This window comes from Sminthopsis crassicaudata, chromosome 5, assembly GCF_048593235.1.
Source record: "Sminthopsis crassicaudata isolate SCR6 chromosome 5, ASM4859323v1, whole genome shotgun sequence".
NCBI lineage: Eukaryota > Metazoa > Chordata > Mammalia > Dasyuromorphia > Dasyuridae > Sminthopsis > Sminthopsis crassicaudata.
Genome location: NC_133621.1, coordinates 282705315 through 282726508, shown reverse-complemented (window position 1 = coordinate 282726508; position 21194 = coordinate 282705315). Strand labels below are relative to the sequence as shown.

The window sequence follows — 21194 nt, the reverse complement described above, 5'->3', positions numbered from 1 at the left end:
AAAGGAAAGAAGGGTTCTTACGGGCCCACAGGGGTTTTTATAAACTAGGGAGCAAGACAAATCATAAAATTTAGCCTCTTCCAATCTCATTTATCTCATCTATATAATGGGAGACTTGGGCTAGATGCCTCTGAGGTCCAGATTTATGTTCTGGTTTGGTAAGCAATAAGAAATGACAACCGAAGATTGCATGATAGACTGCACTGGGAAAGTGTCCAAGACAGAGGAGATGAAAGATATAAAGGTGATTTATGATGGGAAAAGGGAATAATAATGTTTATATGGTGCCATACACTTTATAATTATTATCGCATTTGAGTTTCATGGCGAACCTGTGAGGGAGATACTATTATTAGCCCCATTTTGTAGATGAGAAAACTGAGGCTGAGAGTTTACAAGGTGATACCTCCAGTGAGTTCCTATGATAATGTCTGATTTTAGCTCATCCCGACTTAAGGTCCAGAGCTCTGTGGCCATGGCGACACCTAGTGGGCAATGACTTCATCAGTCCTACGGTCTTCAGTTCTGGGTACCATATCTCCAGAAGGATACTGATACATTAGACAGCCACATGGATGGGAATCACGACATAAGAAGTTTGCATGGAGGAACTAGGGGATACTTGGTCTGAATGAGGGGAGTCTTCCTATATTGTCGCTGTATCATGTGAAAGAGAAATGGGTTCTGGGACAGAACCATGGGACAGAATCAGTTTCATGAGGTGATGGTCATAAGATCCCAGATCCCCGGGTACCAGACCCCGTGGTCTTTCCCATCCCATGCAGCATCCCAACCACAGGAGGAAGGCTCCAAGAACTAGGTCATTGCAAAGTCTATAACCAGTGTGGCAATGGCGTATTCTACATTCTTGGAGGTCTTCAAGTGGGGGCTATAGGATCCCTTCCCAGAAAAGTCAGACGAAATTCTTGCCCAGTCTCTAGACATTTTCTATATCCTTTCACAAAATCATTTGTTTTGGGGTCTTTTAGCTTTAGAAAGCTGTCTGGGGTCACTGAGAAGTGAAGTGACTTGTTTAGGGTCTCACAATCAGTATGTGTCAGAAATGGAACTTGAACCCAGGTATTTATGGACAGCTTTCTACCCATTCGGCTACACTTGTCTCTACAGGGAAAGAATGATACAAAAAATGTCATAAGTTTTGATTCTCTGTACATTAACAAAACACACACACACACACACACACACACACACACACACACACACACACGATTTACCATGGAGAAACAATATGCATTAGGATTGAAATCACTGCCAAGTGCAACTATTACTCCTTCATCTAACATCTTCCTTGCTCGAGGTTGATTCAATCTAGGAGGAAAAAGAAAGTCAGTCTTCATTTTTTTCATCTTCAAAACGTAGCTTAAATTCTACCTGTTCCATGATGCTTCTCTGGTCACCCTGAGGAGGAAGTAATTACTTTTTTCTCTTTTTTCTCAACATTTATTGTCTGCCCACAATACTTGTCATTTACTGATCACATAGGGGTTTCTCCCCACATATACTGTATGTATCATATTCCTCCCTTTAATGTATTTTTAACTCACCCTTTTCATCTTGATTTCTTGTCTTTCAAGTCCCAGATAAAATCCTACTTTCTACAAGAAGTTTTTCCTAATTTCAGTTCATTTTGCGCCTTTCTTCAGTTGATGATATTCAATTTATCCTTTCTATATTTTGTTTGTACATAGTTTTTTGCATGTTATTACCCCTATTAAATCAATCAGATCAAAGGAGATCACATAAAGCTCAGTGTTTGGTACCTAGTCTGCTCAATTGTTTTTCAGCTGTGATGCCATTTCGGGTTTTCTTGACAAAGATACTGAAGTAGTTTATTTATTATATATATATATTATATATATATATATATTATTATTAATGGGTATATCATTTCTCTTCTTCAGCTCATTTTTTCATTTTAAGGAAACTGAGCTAAGTGACTTGCTCAGGGTCACACAGCTAATTCGAACTCATGAGTCTTCCTGACTAACTGCAGACCCAGAGCTCTATGCACTATGGCGTTCCCTAGTTGCCCCATAGAGTAGGTACATAAATTCTTATTTTCTTCAAGTCCTCCTCATTAGACTGAGCTCCTCTAGAGCAAGAACTTTCCTTTCCCTTTCTTTGCTTTTTCAAGACTTACCACAATGTCTGACATAGCAAGGACTTAATAAATTCTTGTTGACTTGTTAACTTGCATTGAAAGTTTATAGAGGACAGGATTTATATCTTCAAAGTATAAGCACAATGATATTTATGAAGGAAATGAAAATTTATCCATTCTTCCACACTGAATATTTGCATTTTATGGGTTCTATATAATTGTATCATGGGTACCATTAGTATATTTCTGAAATAGCATACTTTATTTTTGGAGGACCTAACAGAGTATTTGTGCATAATAGATATTCAGTAAATAAGTGGAATATTGTAAAATGTCAGACTGCAACATTTCAGAAAGCTAGGTCCCTGCCAGATGAAGTAATTTAGTGAATATACTTAAGCATGTTACGTATATGTATATATCTAGTGGAAAGCAGTCTTGTAATGAGTTAAACAAAGAACCCTTCTAGATAGATAGGAAACAGACAATTTCAATCTTCAGACAACCAACAAACACATACATTATAAGCATGACAGATTTTTCTTTGTCTAGTTTTGTTTTGTTTTTGCTATGAATGTAAAAGGAAAAGGGTTGGGGTGAGGGTAGGGAGTGGAATAGAAGGAATAATAAGGCTTCTTTAATTATTTTCACCATCAAAAAAAGGCAATGACTAAAGAAAACTCCTGGCAGACAAAGGGCTGAAGTAGAAAGGAAGCTGATTTTAGAGCCAAAAAGATATGAATTCACATCCTGTTCTGACACACATTCTGTGTGACTTCTAACAAGTAAGTCACAACTTCTGTGTCCTATAATCTAGGTAACCCTATAAGTTACATTAGTAGGGTTCTTTCCCAAAGCTCCCTAATCTGTTAAAATTACAAGATTATGGGGCAGCTGATAGTACAGATGCTGCCTGATCCACCTGATCCACTTGTTTGAAGAAATATGTTCAATAAATAGATGTGGTAGGAAAAGCAACTCCTCAAAGATAATTTCCTACTCTTTCCAAGATAAATCATATTTTTATGACTTTCCAGAATTGGGACTATTGGTATCATGTGATATTAGCTGGCAAATCAGCCTTTGCTTTGAGTCTGTGAACTTTTTTTCATATAGATCTATCTATATGTAGATATATGTATATATGTAAAAGTTTAAAAGAATCATATTCACAAATCCATATTGTTGTGTCTGACTCTTTCTGAGACCATTTGAGGTTTTCTTGGCAAAAACCTACAGTGACTTGCCTTTTCCTTCTCCGGTTCATTTTATAAATGGAGGAAGCTGAGGAAAGTTGGGTAAAGAGAATTTTCCAGGGTCACACAACTAGTAAATGTCTGAGGTCAGATTTGAACTCAAGAAGATGAGTCTTTCTAACCCCAGGCTTTTGCTCTATCCACTGTAATAGATGTTAATAATGCTTAATAATTATTTTTTGACATAAATAAATTTTAAAAATTATTTATTTGATTAAGTTTCAATAAACTGAAAATCTAGTTTATTGCTAGATTTTCAGAATTCATCAGTACACCTGGTTTCAAATCTTACCTTTGATGCTTGCTACCTGTGTGACTGTACATAAATAATCTAAAAAAAATTTAAATAGGTCTTATTTTCTTCAGCTAAGAACAAAAGTATTGTATTCAATGTCCTCTGAGATTCCTTTCATCTCTAGAATTTTCATTCTATAGTCCTGTCAAAGTTCTTGCTTGAACCTTTAATTGGACTCATTGCTTTATTCTTGATCTGTACCTGTCTTGACTGTTCACCCAATTTCCTTCCTTTTAGTGTTATACCTGAAGCTGTGAAGCTCCTTAGGAACTTCCTAGGAATGTTGTAAAGAAATACAACATGATTTCTTTCCCCCCTCACCCCATTGAAAAACTTAGGGATTGGAGCTGGAGAAAAGTTCTGATTTATTCTTTGGACTTTGTACCTGAATTTCCTTTGTAGGTCATTATGAATGGAATCCCTGGTCAAGACCTGAGCCTAAGAGCTCTTAGCATCCCATTTCATGGACCACCCTGCTGTAATGGCTAGCCCTAGTGGGGCCATGGTGGGGACCTCCAGTAATTGACCTTGATGGAGCTGGTTTCTTAAAGCATCTTTAAATATAGTTAGAACAATAAAGACTCAAGAAAGGTAGAGTCATCCTTGGCTTATTCTTAGCAATACATTAGATGGCATTACCTCAGCATGTAGGCGGTGGTGGGTAGAAGGACAGCGGAACATTTTCCAGTTGCCATGGCAGCAATACCTGCATCACTAATTTCTTCCAGGTGGCTAATTGCTCGGGCTCCTAATTCAGCTCCAAGCTATGCAAAATGTTCAGAGGAGAGATTTACAAACATTAATGGTGAATCACTAATGAGAAGTGTATAGACAGATAGATGATAGAAATGGATATTATATAACAATATATCCATATGTCAACATATAAGATCCATATTGATCATTCCAATATATTCCACAGAGAGAGAGAGAGAGAGAGAGAGAGAGAGAGAGAGAGAGAGAGAAGAGAGAGAGAGAGAGAGAAAGAGAGAGAGAGGTTCCATCCCCTGTCCACTCCAAAAATAATTGTTATTCTCTTTTTAGCAATCATGCTTCTTTGAGCTTGTAATAGAAAATGCATTTGAAAATGATCATTAACTAATTTATTGTTTCAAAGACTAGGCAGAAAAAATGTGAATACTTTTGTGTAGAATTATAACTGGAAAGATTATTGGTCCTAGGGCAAGTAGCACAGATTGCACCTAAAAAAATAAAATACCATATGTGAATCAAGCCACCACTACATGGAGGAAATGTACAGAGATGGTATCTAAAAAACTGCCAAACAGAGCATGGTGGAGTAGGATAGTGGCAAAGTTCACACCGGCTTATCTTTTACCTCTTTTAAATACTTTTGCCTTGAGGCTTGATTTCAGAAAAAATTTGTTAAAAATTAGAACTATTAAAAGTACAATGACATAACTTGGGAGGTAGTGGTTCTTTCTGGGTGTCTAAGTCAGGGTTTTATTACTTTTCAGGTGTAAGTTTCTTGATGATAAGTAGGGAGTATTCCTATTTTTGTCTTTGTATTCCCTGTGCCCAGTAAAGTTTGGGGTACAGAGAAGGTGATTAATAAATGCTTGCTTGCTGAATTATTATTGGTTGATATTATAGAGGGGATTCTTTTTTTTCAAGTATGGATTGTATAAGATGATATATGAAGTCCCTTCCAATTCTGAGATTCTGTGATTCTGTGCAGTCTGAACTCTCTTGCTTCTATACTGATGAAAGACAGATGCTGTAGACACTTTCAAACACTGGTTCCCTGAGACAAAGCCCTGATTTTTCCACCTTACTTACACTTCTGCTTTTGAAAATGAAGTAAGCATATTGACACAAAATAGTAAGGCTGCTAATTAAAAGTTAGTATCAAGATATTAAAAAATAAAGTAAGAGAGAATTCATAGGAAGTGCCTTGACATAATTTCATAAAATAGATAAATTAATAATACATAAGATCTAATCTCAGAAATTTAGAACTACATACATATTTTGAGAGTAACTAGTTCAGTTTGTGATAAAGGAGCAAGAGACTCTCTTTTTTCTATCTCTGTATATATATATGTATATATATATATATATAAAAGTGTGTGTGTGTCTGTATGTTTTGTATATATTCATACACATATGTATACATATATTTATATATATATACATGATCAATATATATATATACGTTCAATCAATATACATATATATGTTCAAACATAAACAAATACACAGATATTTATTTATATATGTATATGCATACATATGTGTATTATTAGACCCAGAATCACAAAACTAGTAAGTGTCTAAGGTGGGATTTGGACCCAGACCTTCCCAAGTTCTCTATATCTGTTGTACCACCTAACCACTTTAGTCTACATCTGGCATGTTTTCCAAATTTTACTGTTTGCTATTCTTCTCTGGCCAAGCTCTATGTTCTTAAAATCCTTTTGTGTCAAGAAATGAACAGAGCATTCTGGATGTGGTGAGACGACAGTGGAAATATTGCATCTCTTGTCTCTGAATTTATGCTTCCCCTAAGTCCTTACCTAAGATTCCATTGGGCAGCCAGATAGCATCACACTGCACAGAGTACCCGACCCAAAGTCAGGAAGACTCATCTTCCTGAGTTCATCAGCCCCAGACACTTACTAGTTGTGTAACCCTGGGCAAATCCCTTAACTCTGTTTGCCTCAGTTTTCTCATCTGTAAAATGAGCTAGAGAAGGAAATGGCAAACTACTTCAGTATCTTTTCCAAGAAATTCCAAATGGATTCACAAAGAGTTCAGACATAACTAAAAACAATTGAACAACCACAAAAAGATCCCATTGGCTATTCTGGCTGCCATGTCAAACTACTGACTCACATTTAGTTCCCTAAAATTCCACATCTTCTCACACAAGCTATAGTTTAGCCATACCTCTACCACCTCATATTTATGTGGTTGATTTTTTGAACATTACATTTATACCTATTAAACTTAAATTTTTTTATCTTATTAGATTTGGTCAATCATTCTCATTATAATCTTTTTGGATTCCTACTCTTTTCATTCAACTTGTTAAATAGCCTCACCTGCATCATGCCATCAGCAATTTTGATAAATAAGGCATTGCATTTATAGCTTCTCCCAAATCACTGGTAACAATGGTAGTTATAATAAGCCAAGAGAAAATCTCTGTGATATTACATCATAGTTATCTCTCCATGTTGATTATTTATAATTCATATTTATAATTAGCTTTTGGGTTTAGTCATCCAATGGATTCTGAATTCAATTAACTGCATCGTCATTTGTTCACTTTTCTCCATCTTGTCTACATGGAGAGTGTGAAGGCTCTTATCAAATGCTTTGCTGAAATCCATGTATCTATATTTTCAGGATTCATCTAATCAATTAATCATAGTGTTGAAAAAGGGAAAATCTGAGTCATTTTTTTCTCCTTGCAAAAAAATTTAATTGAACAGTCAAAAATAATGTGATGCTAATGAATAACACCACAAAGATATCTCTCCATTGACATCACCAGGGAAAGATAAGAAAAGTCAATATTTAATAAGCCAAAACCACCACCAACAACAACAACCAAGTTCTGAATAAAGGTCAGTTGTTCCCAGATTCAAGAGATAAAACCCTCACCTTGATGTGTTAGTTTTGAATGTCATTTGTTGACTAGGAAGATGCTAGTAAAACAATTCTGTATGGTCTGAAGCAGGAAACTTCATCATCTCTTACCAAGAACTGGTAGCCTGTTCTACTTTCTCTGTTTCTTTTTGGGTGAGAAGAAAGTAGCTAATGGGATTGAGAAGTCTATCATGAAAAAATAACATGGCTCAATGGGGAAAAAAAGTACTGATTTTGAACTCAAGGTTCAGATCCTTCCTCTTTCTAGCTGTGTGATTTTGGACAAGTCACCTATTTTCTTTCAATCTCAATATTCTCCTCTATAAAATGGGGTTGGACTAAGTGATCGCTAAGGTCCTTTTTAGCTCAAAATCCATGATCTCCTTTGTCTGACTTGCTTTATTTATTTCCCTTTCCAAAAGCATTTCTTGGACTTTTATACAGAGATCCAGTGAGCAGCCCTAGAATGGAGGGAATAGTCCTGTGCATGGGGAAGTCAAAATTAGGACTATTTGACTTCAGGTAATGTCTTGACCTAGCTAGTCAAACACGCTTTTTCTGGTGTCTGCCACCAGATACTCAGAGCCTAATTCTGGCTCCAAATTACATTTCTAGCCTTATTTCACTCCTCTTCACCTATTATTATTTAATCTATAAAGTGCTTTGCCAACTTTAAAATCCTGTTATTTTTGTCGTATCCCTTACACATAGTAGACCATCAGTAAACTTTTTTTGAATCAAATTAATGGGTTAAATCAGAAAATCGTCACAAATTTTAAGAAGGTATACCTCAGCAGCCTTCATTGGATGGAGCTCATCACCATGGAAGTTGATTTGTAACCCTATATCTTTTCCTCCCTGAAGAATCCTTCTAGTAGACTGGAGGTCAAAGACACCCTTCTCACAGAACACATCTATATTGTCGACATGGATTTCGCCACGTTGGCAAAGTTCCTTCAGCTTAGGGAGGTGGTTGTGGACAATGTCATCAGCAGCTTCAGTCGCGGTTTTCCCTCTGATGAAAGAAAATGTGGAAAGGGATATCAAGTGATTTTGGAAAGTTGTATTTAGTAGGTGAATCCCTTTAGGGAGAAGGAGGATGGGAATATTTAGGAAACATGGATGAGCATAGAACTGGAAGTCATGGAGCTGGAAGGGCTGGAAGAGATCATCCCATCCAACTCCTTTACAAATGAGGAAACCAAAGTCCTTAGAAGTTAGTGATTTATTCTGGATCATATAGCTATCAACCAAAACAGTGCTAGGATTAGAACTCAGGGGATCTGATTCCAAAGCCAGTATCACTTAATAAGCAATAAATAAGTATTTGGTGAATGGAATGAATGACTCCAGCAAGTTCACCTGGCTAAGGTACATCTTGAGAATCCTGCTGTTAGCATCTTATCTTAGTACCCCAAAAGATAGCTAATTAATATATTAGTAAATATATTAGATTGGACTGAACTTGGTCAGGTTGAATAGGTTCCAGAAATTATACAGTAGGACCTTCTCTCTTTGGGGAAGGGGAAAGAATCTTTTCATTTGAGAGGCAATTCATTTACTGGTAGTCAAAGGACCTTAGTTCAAATTCCATCTCCGCGAAATTCTATTTTAATCTCTCAGTCTCAGTTTCCTTATCTGTAAGAGAGGGAATTAGATTTAGTGAACAGCATGGTGGTCCAGTGGATGGAGTGCTTAGCCTGGAATCAGGAAGACCTGAGTTTAAATCCAACCTTACCAGCTGTATGATCCTAGGCCTGTCACTTAATCCTGTTTGCCTCAGTTTCCTCATATGTAAAATGTACTAGAGAAGGAAATAAAAACCTTTCCAGGATATTTTTCCAAGAAAATACCAAATGGAGTCACAAAGAGTGTGAAATGACTCAACAATGACTAAATAACCAACAGGATTTGGTGGTCTCCAAGGTACTTTGTTGTTCTCTAACCATGATCCTCTGTCCTTTCGGGGACTCATTTTCCTCATCCTATATAGAATGAGGAGGTTGGATTTGATCAACTCTAAGGTCCCTTTTATGATCCTTTGATAGTACATCAGCGTGGGAGAGTGGAGCATCTTTGGAAGAATTATCTACCCAGTCTCCTCCTTGGAAGGATGTGCATGATCCCACAGGTAACCTGCTCATTCAAAGCAATGGTTTCCCACCCACTCCTCTTTATCCCCCATTATCCATTTTTCTTTAAAGTCATAGAGGAATATCAAACCATAACAGACTCTCAGAAGGGACACCATTAACTCCAGGAAAGGTGTTTTGATTACTTGGGCACTGAGTGAGCTCCGCAGTAGGTCGAGGAGATGCTGATGTCCAGTTCCCTTCGAGCCCGCTCAATGACTCTCAGCATCTTTAGCTCTGTCTCCAGATTCAAGCCATATCCACTCTTGCATTCGACCAAAGTGCTCCCCGATCTCATCATACAAAGCAGTCGGTAGCGGAAAGTGCTGAAGAGCTCTTCTTCAGAAGCCTTCCGCGTGCACTCCACAGTGAAGTTTATCCCTCCTCCAGCCTGGTGTATGTCCATATATGTAGCACCTGCCAGCTGAACACAGATTTCTCTTACAAAGAATGATCATGGTGATATTATTAGTTGTTAACAACTGATAACTAAGCCCTGTAGTGCTTCAGGGTTTTTACAGATCACTTCACTCCTAGGACATATGAATATATGTGTGTGTGTATGTATATGTATATATAATTTCATTTGATCCTCACAATAAGCCTTAGGCACAATGATTCTACCTATTTTATACATAAGAAAACTGAGAATAATTATTGTTTTATAAGAAAAGATCAGCAGGATGATTTTAGAGAGACATACATGAACTGATGCTAAGTGAAGTGAATAGAACCAAGAGAACATTGTATACGATCATCTCTGATGGATGTGGCTCTTTTCAACAGTGAGGTGATTCAAGCCAGTTCCAATGGACTTGTGATGGAGAGAGCCATCTGCACCCAGAGAGTGGATCACAAGATAGTTTTTTTTTACCTTTTTGTTGTTGTTTGCTTGCTTTTTGTTTTTTTTCCTCATTTTCCCCTTTTTGATCTGATTTTTCCTGCACAGCATGATAATTGTGGAAATGTGTATAGAAGAATTATACATGTTTAACATATAGAGGAGTATTTGCCTTCTAAGAGAGAGGGTGGGAAGAATGGAGGGAGAAAAATTTGGAACACAAGGTTTTGCAAGGGTGAATGTTGAAAACTATCTTTACATGTATTTTGGAAATAAAAGACTATTATTAAAAAAAAGAAAATAAGAATAAGAGATCAACTGATTTGCCTCAACTCACACAGCTAATAAGTGTCTGAGGCAATATTTAGAATCAGATGATCTTAGGCTGAACTACTTACTATGGCAATTGATAAATTCTCTAATCAACCAGTAAGCATTTTGTTGTTGTTTAGTTATCTTTCAGTTGTGTTTTTCCATGACTCCATTTGGATTTTCTTGGCAGAAAGTGGTTTTCCATTTCCTTCTCCAGCTCATTTTATAAATAAGGCTTAAGTGATTTTCCCTGGATCATATAACTAGTAAGCAGTTGATGCCAGATTTGAATTCAGGAAGATGTGTCTTCCTAATTTCAGGTATTCTATATACTGTACTGTACTGCTGTACTATCCAAGTATCCACTATATGTCAAAGATTATATTTGGCACCAAGGTACCAAGACAAAAGTGGGTAGTCTCAGTCCTTTAAGAATTTATATTCTATTTACATGCACAGTATATCTGTATGGGAAAAGATGTTTACAAAACAAAAAAAAAGATAATGGGGAGAACATTACCACTGAGGGAGACCAGAAAAGCCCCCATGCTGAAGGTGATATTTGAGCTAAATCTTGAAGGATTAGAAACTAGGGATGCCAAGAGGTGGACATGAGAAAAAATATAATTAAGCCTGAAGAACTAGTGTCTGTGGACAGAATCAGGCATCTGTGATTTTTGTCAGGGTAGGAATTCTAACCCGTGACACAAGCCATTACTCTTCTTTCTCAGCTGACAGTTTCAAGAGGTCCAAAAAATTTAGCCCCCTTTGGCTAACCAGTGGACAACTCTCTCTGAAGGTAGCCAGACTAGTCCTCAGGTTAGACACACAATTTGGGAGACAGAAGGACCTCAGCAGCCATCTAAATCCAACTCAGACTTGAAGTAAATCCCTCTTATAAATTATCTGAGTGCTTGTCCATAGCCTCAGCTGCAGACCTCTAATGATGGGAAACCTCCATCTGTTCAGAAAGTCTTCTTCCCTTTAGGACAGTTGTCATTAGGATTCTTTCTTCAGACATCAAGTCTAATTTGGCCTTCTGGTAACTTGGTACACCCAAGATGGCAAACTTACAGTCAACAAACTGCCAACCAAACTCTCTAGTATGACCTGGACCAGATTAGAGTATAATTGGGAAATGTTAAACAAAATAAATAAAAATACAGTAAGACATAAGACATAGATGATGTTGATTTGTGGTTTTCTAAGTCAGTAAGGGACCTGAAATGACTCCTTTATATTTGAGTTTGATACCATTAAACCCATGCTGAAAGTCTTCCCAGATTTATAGATCAAAATTTAGAACTAAAAGATCAGAATATTGGGTTGTTTGCTGCCTAGGGGAGGGGTGTCAGGGGAAGAGAGGGAGAAAAATTTGGAACACAAGGTTTTGCAAGGGTGAATGTTGAAAACTATCTTTTCATGTATTTTGAAAATAAGAAATTATTATTAAAAGTTAATTAATTAATTAAAAATTTTAAGAAAAGAGAAATCAGAAAAATCACAGGCTAGAGCTAGAAGGAATCTTAGAAGCCATGTTGTCCAATCCCTTCATTTTACAGATGAGGAAACTGAAGCAAACAGGATTAAGTGACTTGGCCAGGGTCCCATAGCTAATAAATGTTTGAGGCCTGATCTGAACTCAGGAAGATGAGTCTTTCTATCTTCTATGTCTATTCACATCCATAACTAAATCTATCTATATCCATATCCATCTATATTCATATCCATATCTATATATCTATTTATGTCCATATGTATGCCTATGTATCATAACTACATATATATATAAATATCTTTAGCCATAGAAATATCTATATCTTTATTGGCATCCTTATCTATACATATACATAATTATATCTATCCATATCTATATTTATATCTATATTCAAATCCATATTCATATTTATATCCATATTTATGTATATGTGTATAAATATAAAATTCATATAGTAGCCAGAGAAATATCTATATATTTATTGGCATCCTTTTCTATACATATACATAACTACATCTATCCATATCTGTATCCAAATCCATATTCATATTTATATCCATATTTATGTGTATGGGTATAAATATAAAATAGATATGGATATGCATATCTTAAATAAATATATATATATATATACACACACATATAGGTAGATACGTACATATATACATATCTGAAATGACCTTGTGGATAGATGCATCTCTCTCTGAAGAAAGCTTGCGGCTACCATGGCTAAATCTGATACTATTCCAAGTCATTTCCCAAGGGTTCACACAGTTAGAACAATAAAGACATAAGAACATTTAGGAAAGAAGACTTAGAAGGGAAATAATGAGGATTTTAAATATCAGAAGGACTACCACCTGGAAGAGGGTTTTGCTTAGATCTGCTTTGCCATAGAGGGCAAAATGAGGAGCAATGGATACAAATTGGAGTCCCTGATTTAGGATAGATATAAGAGGAACATTCACATTTAGAACCATCTGCAAATGGAAGGGGCTTCTTTGGGAAGTGATGGGTTTTCCCTCACTAGAAGGTTTCAAGCAGAGACTAGATGAGCATTTGTTGGGTTTATTTTAGAAAGTCTTATTCCTCTTGGCCACCTGTGAAGTCCTTTCAGATTCTGAGATTCTACCATTCTGTGGCTTTTCTAATGGTCCAAGCAAGCAAAGGGATGCAGAAATAAGAATCTGCATGTGGGAAACTGTGTAGAGTATGGATTATAAAAAATTGAGGCAAACACAGGAGATAAACATTTCAGAAAAAGAACCATCTGCCATCCTTCTTTGTCTTAATGTCACCATCCACACATATTACCTTCATTGCAAATTCATGAACTCGATCCCCAGCCCACACTGGATGAGTATGGGCATCCACCAAACCTGAGGGAAACAAGCAACACAAGTTTACCCATGATAGAAGTGCATATTTTGAATCTATAGTTTTTTCATACATGTTTTAATGCATAATTTTTTTAAAAAATTTACTTACTTCAGTGATTCAAAATACTTGGATATAAACCAGATTCCATAGTGATTTGCTCTTGGTAAAATACACAACACTTCCTTAATTCAGCTGGAATGCTTTGTCATGCTACTTGTTTTCAATCTCCAACATACCAATTTACTATAACTATATGTGAGGAAACATGAAACTATGACAAAAATACTCAACTTAGAATCAAATCCCCTTCTGACCCTTCCTAAATGTAAGAACTTGGCCAAGTCACTATTCTCTTCTAGAGAGGAAATCTCAATTCCCTCATCAGTAAAAAATCAATCATTATTAAGTACCTGCTGTCTATCAATTATTGTGGAAGTCACTAAAGACCAAAAAAGGAAATTGTTTCTCCCCTCATGAATAGTGGTGTCAAACTTGAATAGAAAGAGAACATTAAACCATACCTAAAGACCTGCTCCCTCTAGCTTATCAACTTAGAAAACGACATATTAATATTATCTATGTTCTGTTGTATTTTTATGTATATTGTCAAATGTTTCCCAAGTACATTTTATAACCTGGTTTTGAATGTCTTATTGTCTTATGTTTGATATCTCTGCTCAAGAATTTACATTCTGTTTGGGTATACAATGGATAAGTAAAAATAGTAATTTAAGGAGGGAGAGAACACTACAACTAGGGACATCAACAAAGGTTTTCCATAGGAAATGGCATAGGCTGAGACTTGAAGAAATGCAGGGATCCCAAGAGATATCACAGCAGAGGAGAGAGTTGCAGACATGGGGACACTTTAAATGCAGTGTCAAGAAACTGAAAGTCAACTTTTGGAGCAGCAGGAAAGGGCAGTTTGGGAGAAATATAGATTATGTGAAGGACATGTAAGAAGTCTACAAAAGTAGCCAGATTGCGAAAGATCAAATGGAGGTATCTGTATTTCATTTTAGAGGAAATAGGGAATTATTGAAAGATACTGAGCAGGAGAATGACATGATCAGGCCTTTGTTTTTAGAAAGATGGTTTTGGAAGCTGTGTGGATGGGGGGAGAATCTGGAAAATGAAGTTGGGAACCAATTAGTGTTTCAATAACCTAGGGAAATTGTGAGGGCCTGAACTAGAGTGTCCAGGTAGAAAAAGGATAGATTTGAGATGTTTTCAAAATAGAATGACCCAGACCTGGCAACTGATTGGATATGGAGAAAGTAGTAAAGGGAAGGGTTGAGGAAGAGTCTTAGGTTACAACACTCAGCTGACTAGAAAGATGGTAGATTAGATTGATGTTGTTCAGTCATTTCAATTATATCAGAATCTTTGTGACCCCATTTGAAGTTTTCTTGGCAGAGATTCTAGAGTGACTTACCCAGGGTCATACAAATAGTAAATGTGTGAGGCCGGATTTAATTATGTCACCTAGCTGTTTGGGATTAGAGTGTAAACATCTTGAGAGTAGGTTCTGTCTTTCTTTTTCTTATTTGTAGTCCCAGTCCTTACCATAGTTCCTGGCATGTAATGGATATTTAATAAGTATTTATTGACTTCACTTGGGACCCTCAATAGAAATTAGGAAATGAATTTTGAATATAAAATTTTTTTTAAATCATGAAGGTAGAATCATCAGGACTTGGCAGTTGATTGGAAATGAGGGAGAGGAAAGAAGCAGAAGCACAGAATTTCAAAGAGACCTTTAAATGACTTAGCCCAGTATTCTCAACTTTTCTTTTATTTTACCAGACTCCACTGGAATATTGATGACACCTTTAGGCCACTTCTCAGAATTGTATTTCTAAATACATAAAATAAAATCCATAGGATTACCAAGAAAATGATTATCTTGAAATATGATGATCAAATATATATGTGTGTGTATACACACACACACACACACACACACACACACACACACACACACACACACATATATATATATATGCACATACATTCGTGGATCCCAGATTAGGGGTCTTTAGAAGTTAGAAATACTTAATCCAGTTAAATATTATCACTTTGTACATGAGGCAGTTATGGAAGTTAGAAATACTTAATCCAGTTAAATATTATCACTTTGTACATGAGGCAGTTATGGGACTTGTCCAAAGTTCCATAGCCACTCTATACAGAGCTTGCATCAGAATCTGGGTTTTCTATCTCTAGTTCCCCATGTTGTTCCTTCCCTTGTTGTATATAATGCATGTTATAAATGAGGACATTTTTACCTTGTTTCAAAATACATTGGAATGATAACAGAACTAAAGGGTTCTAAGCTCCCTAGAGCTTTATCTCCGACGCTGTCCAGCACAAGGAGCTCCTGACCAGTGAATGCCAGTATTCCAGTCACTTTGTGATAAGTATAATAATAATAGCAGCATTTACATAGTACTTTAAGATTTATGAAGCACTTTACAAATATTATCTTATTTGATCCTCACAATAACTCCCTATCCTGGGAGGTGGGTGCTATTTCTATTATTCTTCCTATTTTTAGAGGTTTAGAGAGATGGAAAGACTTGAGTCTCTGAGGCATATAGAATTACTCAAAATCACATAGCTGGTACCATGCCAGAGGTGAATTCAGATCTCCTTGGCTCTATCCACTGGGCTACCTCATTGCCCTGAAGTTGAAAAGGGTCTCAGAGGTCAGAGGGCCATTTTATAAATGAGGAAACTGGGGCTCAAAATGTCAACATGACTTGTTCAAGATCACAGCACTGATATGAAATCTATTGCTTTTCATGCCCCCACACAATTGAAATTTTTTAAAGATTCATCTTGGAAAAAAAAGAACTGGCAAGGACATGAGTTCAAATCCCTGCACTGCCACATTCTGTTAATATGTTCTAGAATGAATTCTGAGTCTCAGTATTCCCATCTGGAAATTGGGGAAGGGTATAATTAGCCGATCTTTGAGGTGACAGCTAACTCTAGATACAGGACAAGCAGCCTGTCATCACCCTTTACCAATTTTCACTACTACAGCAGGGATTAAAACCCATTTTAATGGCTAAACCAAGGTAGAAGTAAATACCTGGTAGAATGCATTTTCCAGAGCAATTAATCCTTTCCTCAAATGATACCTTCGAAAATTCTCTCCTGATGGCATCAGCTGGACCTATGGCCTTTATGCAACCATCTCTGGAAAAAATGGGATAAGAAAATAAAATTCCTTCCATAATTCACACCCATCACCAGAGTGATTAGTAATTAATATGGGCCTTGATGGATAATTTTGGGAATTGCCCTGAACAAAAGCATCCAGTACTTGATGAAATGCCTTCTGATAACGATGGTTTTCTCACTTCCAAAGATTAGTTTGAGGGACAGCTAGATGGCACAGTGGTTAGAGCAGTTGCCTTAATAATTTAAGAAAAAAACATTCACTTTTGCCTAAATAATTTAAGGAAAAAAATGCTAATTTTTGCCTCAAAACTTCTAGAAAATGGAAGGATATTTTGACTTTGTTTACAAACCTAAATCATTTATTCAAATATCTCAATTCTCTTCCTGAGTTTGTATATACAAAAATAATGTCTATACAGAAATAACGGTAAGCAATGTTAGGGTAACCCAGCTTCTGCACTTGACATTTATAAAGTAAAATTCATTGTACGTATATAGCCCAAATCAAACTGTTTGCCATCTTGAGGAGTGGGAAAGGAAAGAAGAGGAAAAAAATAAAAATCTTGTCAAGTAAATTTTGAAAAATTAAATATATACAGGGCAAAAGGTAAATACACCAAATACAAAAATGAAAAATAGTATGCCTTGATCTAATGCCAGTTATTATTATTATTATGAAAATATTTTGCAAACCTCAAAATGATAGCTATTATTGTTTCTGTAAGATGCTATAGAAGTGTCCATTATTATTAAATTTCTTTTATTCTTATTCTATTACCTTTGAAATTTAGGCCCATGGAACTAAAATAGGAGATATCTAGCCCAACCCACTCATTCAGTTTTAGAAAAAAACAGTATTTTTGTAGAGCTTTACAAATATTATCCCATTTTTATCCTCAAATCTGGGATGTAGATGCTGTTATAATCCCCATTTTCCAAATGTGGAAACAGAAACAGGAGAAATTAAATTGCTTCCCTGGGACTTTCTAATACCTAAGGTCACATTTGACCTCAGATTCCTTGACTGTTCTAACCACTGCCCCATCCAGCTGTTCAGTTTTCAGCTGCCAAATTTGGAACATGCTTTTCAAGTTCCAGAGACCAACATACTTTATGAGAAAATGAGCTCCCTAAAACTTCCCTCTCTCTAATACTGCTAAAAAACCCCCACAGAAATGTGCATTGGTCTCTGATCCATCTTAATGGAATCATACTACTCCTATCTACTTTGATATTCCCTTTTGCCTGCCTGTGACTCCTCAGAGGCTCATCAGTACTAATTTTGGGTGCCCCAAAATCTTAGTTCAGTTTTAAGCTTTAATAGCTCAATCCACAGAAGTAAATGATGTAGGTATTACTAAGTCATTTTTACTGATGAGAAAATTGAGGATCAGAGAGATGAGGCTCTAACTTTGTCATGGCCAGCTCAACATATAACTAATGCAAGTATTATGGTAGGGAGGCAGAGAAGGAGGGGTGGTCCAGATCTGGGATTTCACATGCAGAAACTCCTTCCATTGACACAAATCTGAGAACTTAGTAACTTAAACTCTTGGAGAACTAGCTATTACTGCTATTATTACATTTAATAGCTTTTAATCTATTATTAAATGTAATAACTTTAAACTATTAAAAGCTATTATTAAAGGTAATAAGCTATTAACACTGCTCTACAACTTTTGGGACAGCCCAAAAGGATCAAACAGGAAGGAAGAACTGAAAGGAGGCTTAGATTTCAGATCAGAGGCTGTGCTGTCTCTGTTACCCTTACCCTCTCTGATCCTCAGTTTTCTTATCTGTAAAATGGAGACAGTACTTGCTCTGAGTGGCAGGACAGTGTAATAGAGACAGAGTCAACTTCATAATGAGAAAGAATTCGGTCATGTTCCACCCCTGCCTGGGGACTATGATCTAATCATGGAATGTTTCTGAGCTCCCCACCATTTCCCTAAGAGTTTATGATAGTAAGGAACTATCCAATTTTCGTCAATGGAGAGAGTTTCTGAGTGTGATATCCCAGCTCTGGTTTATGCATTCACCCCCATCAAAAATAATCATAATACTTTGAATTGTAAGGATGTATGACTTTTAATCCTCAGTTTTCTCTTCTGTAAAATGGATTTTTGTATCAATTCCTTCCTTGGGTTGTTATAAGGAAAACACTTTATTAACCTTAGAGTGCAATAGAAATACCATAGCTACCAGCTGGACAGCACCTCAGCATCTCAGTTCTACCTTCTCATTTTCCAGGATGAGGAAACCAAGGCGCAGGGAGGTTATGTTTCTTATGTGATTATAACCCATCTGTGGCGGACCCTTTTAGCTACACCCACAGAGCACTGCTGGCAGAATTCGAATTCAGATTCTTCCACCTTAGAGCCACAACTCTTTCTGCTGTACCATCCTGAGTACCTAATCAACTGCTGGGTCATGGAATTTCAACTGGACCCATCCATTTTAACTAAATTGTTTCTATCTGGAATAGAAGTCATGGAAATAATGCTGGTCCTGGAGTTAAATCTGAATCCCAGCTAGGCAAATTATGTGTAACCTTTCCTCATCTGTAAAATGAGAGTTGGCTAAGGTCTCTTCCAGATTTAATGATATGAAACAGTCTTAACTAGCAGCAAGATAGCACAGAGATTAGAGAGCTAAATCAAAACCTGAGTTCGAATTCTACCTCAGACACTATCTGGCTAACTCTGGGCAAGTCACTTAAGCTGTCTGCCTCTATTTCCTTATCTGTAAATAAAGATAAAAAACAGCATTCATCTCATCTGTAATATTAGTAGTTTCCTCATTTGTAAAATTAATAATAATAATTATAATAATAACAGTATTTACCTTCCAGGTTGTAAGGATCAAATGAGATAATATTAGTGAAGCAGAAAAAGTTAATTACTTTGGCATCCTCTAGGAGAAGATCAGGAGCTCCCCCTTCCCTCCCCAGACCCCCTGGAAGGGCTAGAGCAAGAGAAAAGCAAAGTTGGCAAATACCCATAGGAAGGACGTGGGCTCCTGGGTTTCTGCAGAAGATGGCATACAGACCAGTATATCTCTTCCCCTTCTCTCTCTCTGTCTCTCTGTCTCTAACTCTGTATCTCTCTGTCTCTGTCTGTCTGTCTCTCTCTCTGTATCTCTCTGTCTCTGTCTCTCTCCCTTCTCCCTCTCCTCCTCCTCCTCCTTCTCCTCCTTCTCCTCCTTCTTCTTTTTCTTCTCTCCCCCTCCCTTCCCTTCTCCCTCCCTCCTCTCCCTCTTCCCCTCTTTTCCTCTCCTCCTCCCCCTTTCCTGACTCTCTTCTTTTCCCCTTCTTCCTCTCTCATTCTCCCCCTCTCCCTCTTCCCCTTTCCTCTTCTCTCTTCCTTTCCCCTTTTCCTCCTCTCCCTCTCCGTCTCCCCCTCCTCCTCCCCTGTCTTTCCTCTCCACCTGTCTCTGTCTCTGTCTCTCTCTCTCTCTCTCTCTCTCTCTCTCTCTCTCTCTCTCTCTCTCTCTCTCTCTCTCTCTCTCTCTCTCTCTCTCTCTCTCCCCCTCTTTTCCTCTCCCCCTCTCCCTCTGCCCCTCCTCCTCCCCTGTCTTTCCTCTCCCTTTCCGCCTGTCTGTCTCTGTCTCTCTGTCTCTGTCTCTGTCTCTCTGTCGCTGTCTCTCTCTCTCCCCCTCTTTTCCTCTCCCCCTCTCCCTCTGCCCCTCCTTGTCCCCCGTCTTTCCTCTCCCTTTCCTCCTGTCTGTCTCTGTATCTGTCTCTGTCTCTCTCTGTCTCTCTCTCCCTCTCTGTCTGTCTTTGTCTCTGTCTCTGTCTCTGTCTCTCTCTGTCTCTATCTCTCTGTCTCTCTCTCCCTCTCTGTCTGTCTCTGTCTCTGTCTCTCTCTGTCTCTATCTCTCTGTCTCTCTCTCCCTCTCTGTCTGTCTCTGTCTCTGTCTCTCTGTCGCTGTCTCTCTCTCTCCCCCTCTTTTCCTCTCCCCCTCTCCCTCTGCCCCTCCTCGTCCCCCGTCTTTCCTCTCCCTTTCCACCTCCCCCCTCACACACACCATCCCCCTCCCCCCGTAGGATTTGTAGCCCAAAGGGCATCAGTGACTTAAGGCAAGAAGTCACTCTCTCAATAAGCATTTGAGAATCTTATTAGTCACCTAGTTCAGGCGCCGCGTTTTATAAAATCAGAGTCTAGGGATTAACTAACTTGTCTAACATTACCCGGATCGTAAGCAGGTAGAATTTGAATCCAGCTCCTCTGACTTCCAAGTCCAGCCGCCTCCCCAGGGCTTCCCCTCCCCCACCTAAGGCCAGGGCCCCCAGTCGGAAGCGGGGGCTGCCCAGCAGGGCCGACCTACCGGCCCACCACCAGGCTGGCGTTGTCCAGCACGGCCAGGCTCCTCATGGCCTCCCCGGCCAGGTAGGGCTCGCCCCGGGCGCAGACAAGCACCACTTGCTGCGCGTTCTCCAGCAGCAGCTTCTGTCCCCCGCTCATGGTGCCGGTGCGCGGTGGCTGCAGAGGCCCGGCCTGGGGACGTGGGAGCGGGGCCGGCGAGGAGGGAGGGCAGGGGCCGCAGCAGGCCGGG

At 38.1% G+C, this 21194-nt stretch overlaps 2 protein-coding genes across 2 annotated transcripts in view; one reads left to right on the top strand and one right to left on the bottom strand.

Annotated features, from left to right (window-relative positions):
- The window catches only part of AMDHD1 (amidohydrolase domain containing 1), a 23306-nt gene extending 2203 nt beyond the window's left edge, over positions 1-21103 (bottom strand). The window contains exons 1-7 of the mRNA XM_074269650.1: positions 20967-21103; positions 16549-16655; positions 13386-13450; positions 9567-9844; positions 8078-8303; positions 4313-4437; positions 1236-1329 (exon numbers count right to left, since the gene is read on the bottom strand). Coding sequence (XP_074125751.1) covers positions 1236-1329; positions 4313-4437; positions 8078-8303; positions 9567-9844; positions 13386-13450; positions 16549-16655; positions 20967-21103 — 1032 coding nt within the window. The remainder of the gene's footprint in view (positions 1-1235; positions 1330-4312; positions 4438-8077; positions 8304-9566; positions 9845-13385; positions 13451-16548; positions 16656-20966) is intronic.
- Positions 9348-21194, top strand: part of CCDC38 (coiled-coil domain containing 38) — a 58688-nt gene continuing 46841 nt past the window's right edge. The window contains exon 1 of the mRNA XM_074271309.1: positions 9348-9419. The gene's annotated coding sequence lies outside the window, so the exon portion shown is untranslated. The remainder of the gene's footprint in view (positions 9420-21194) is intronic.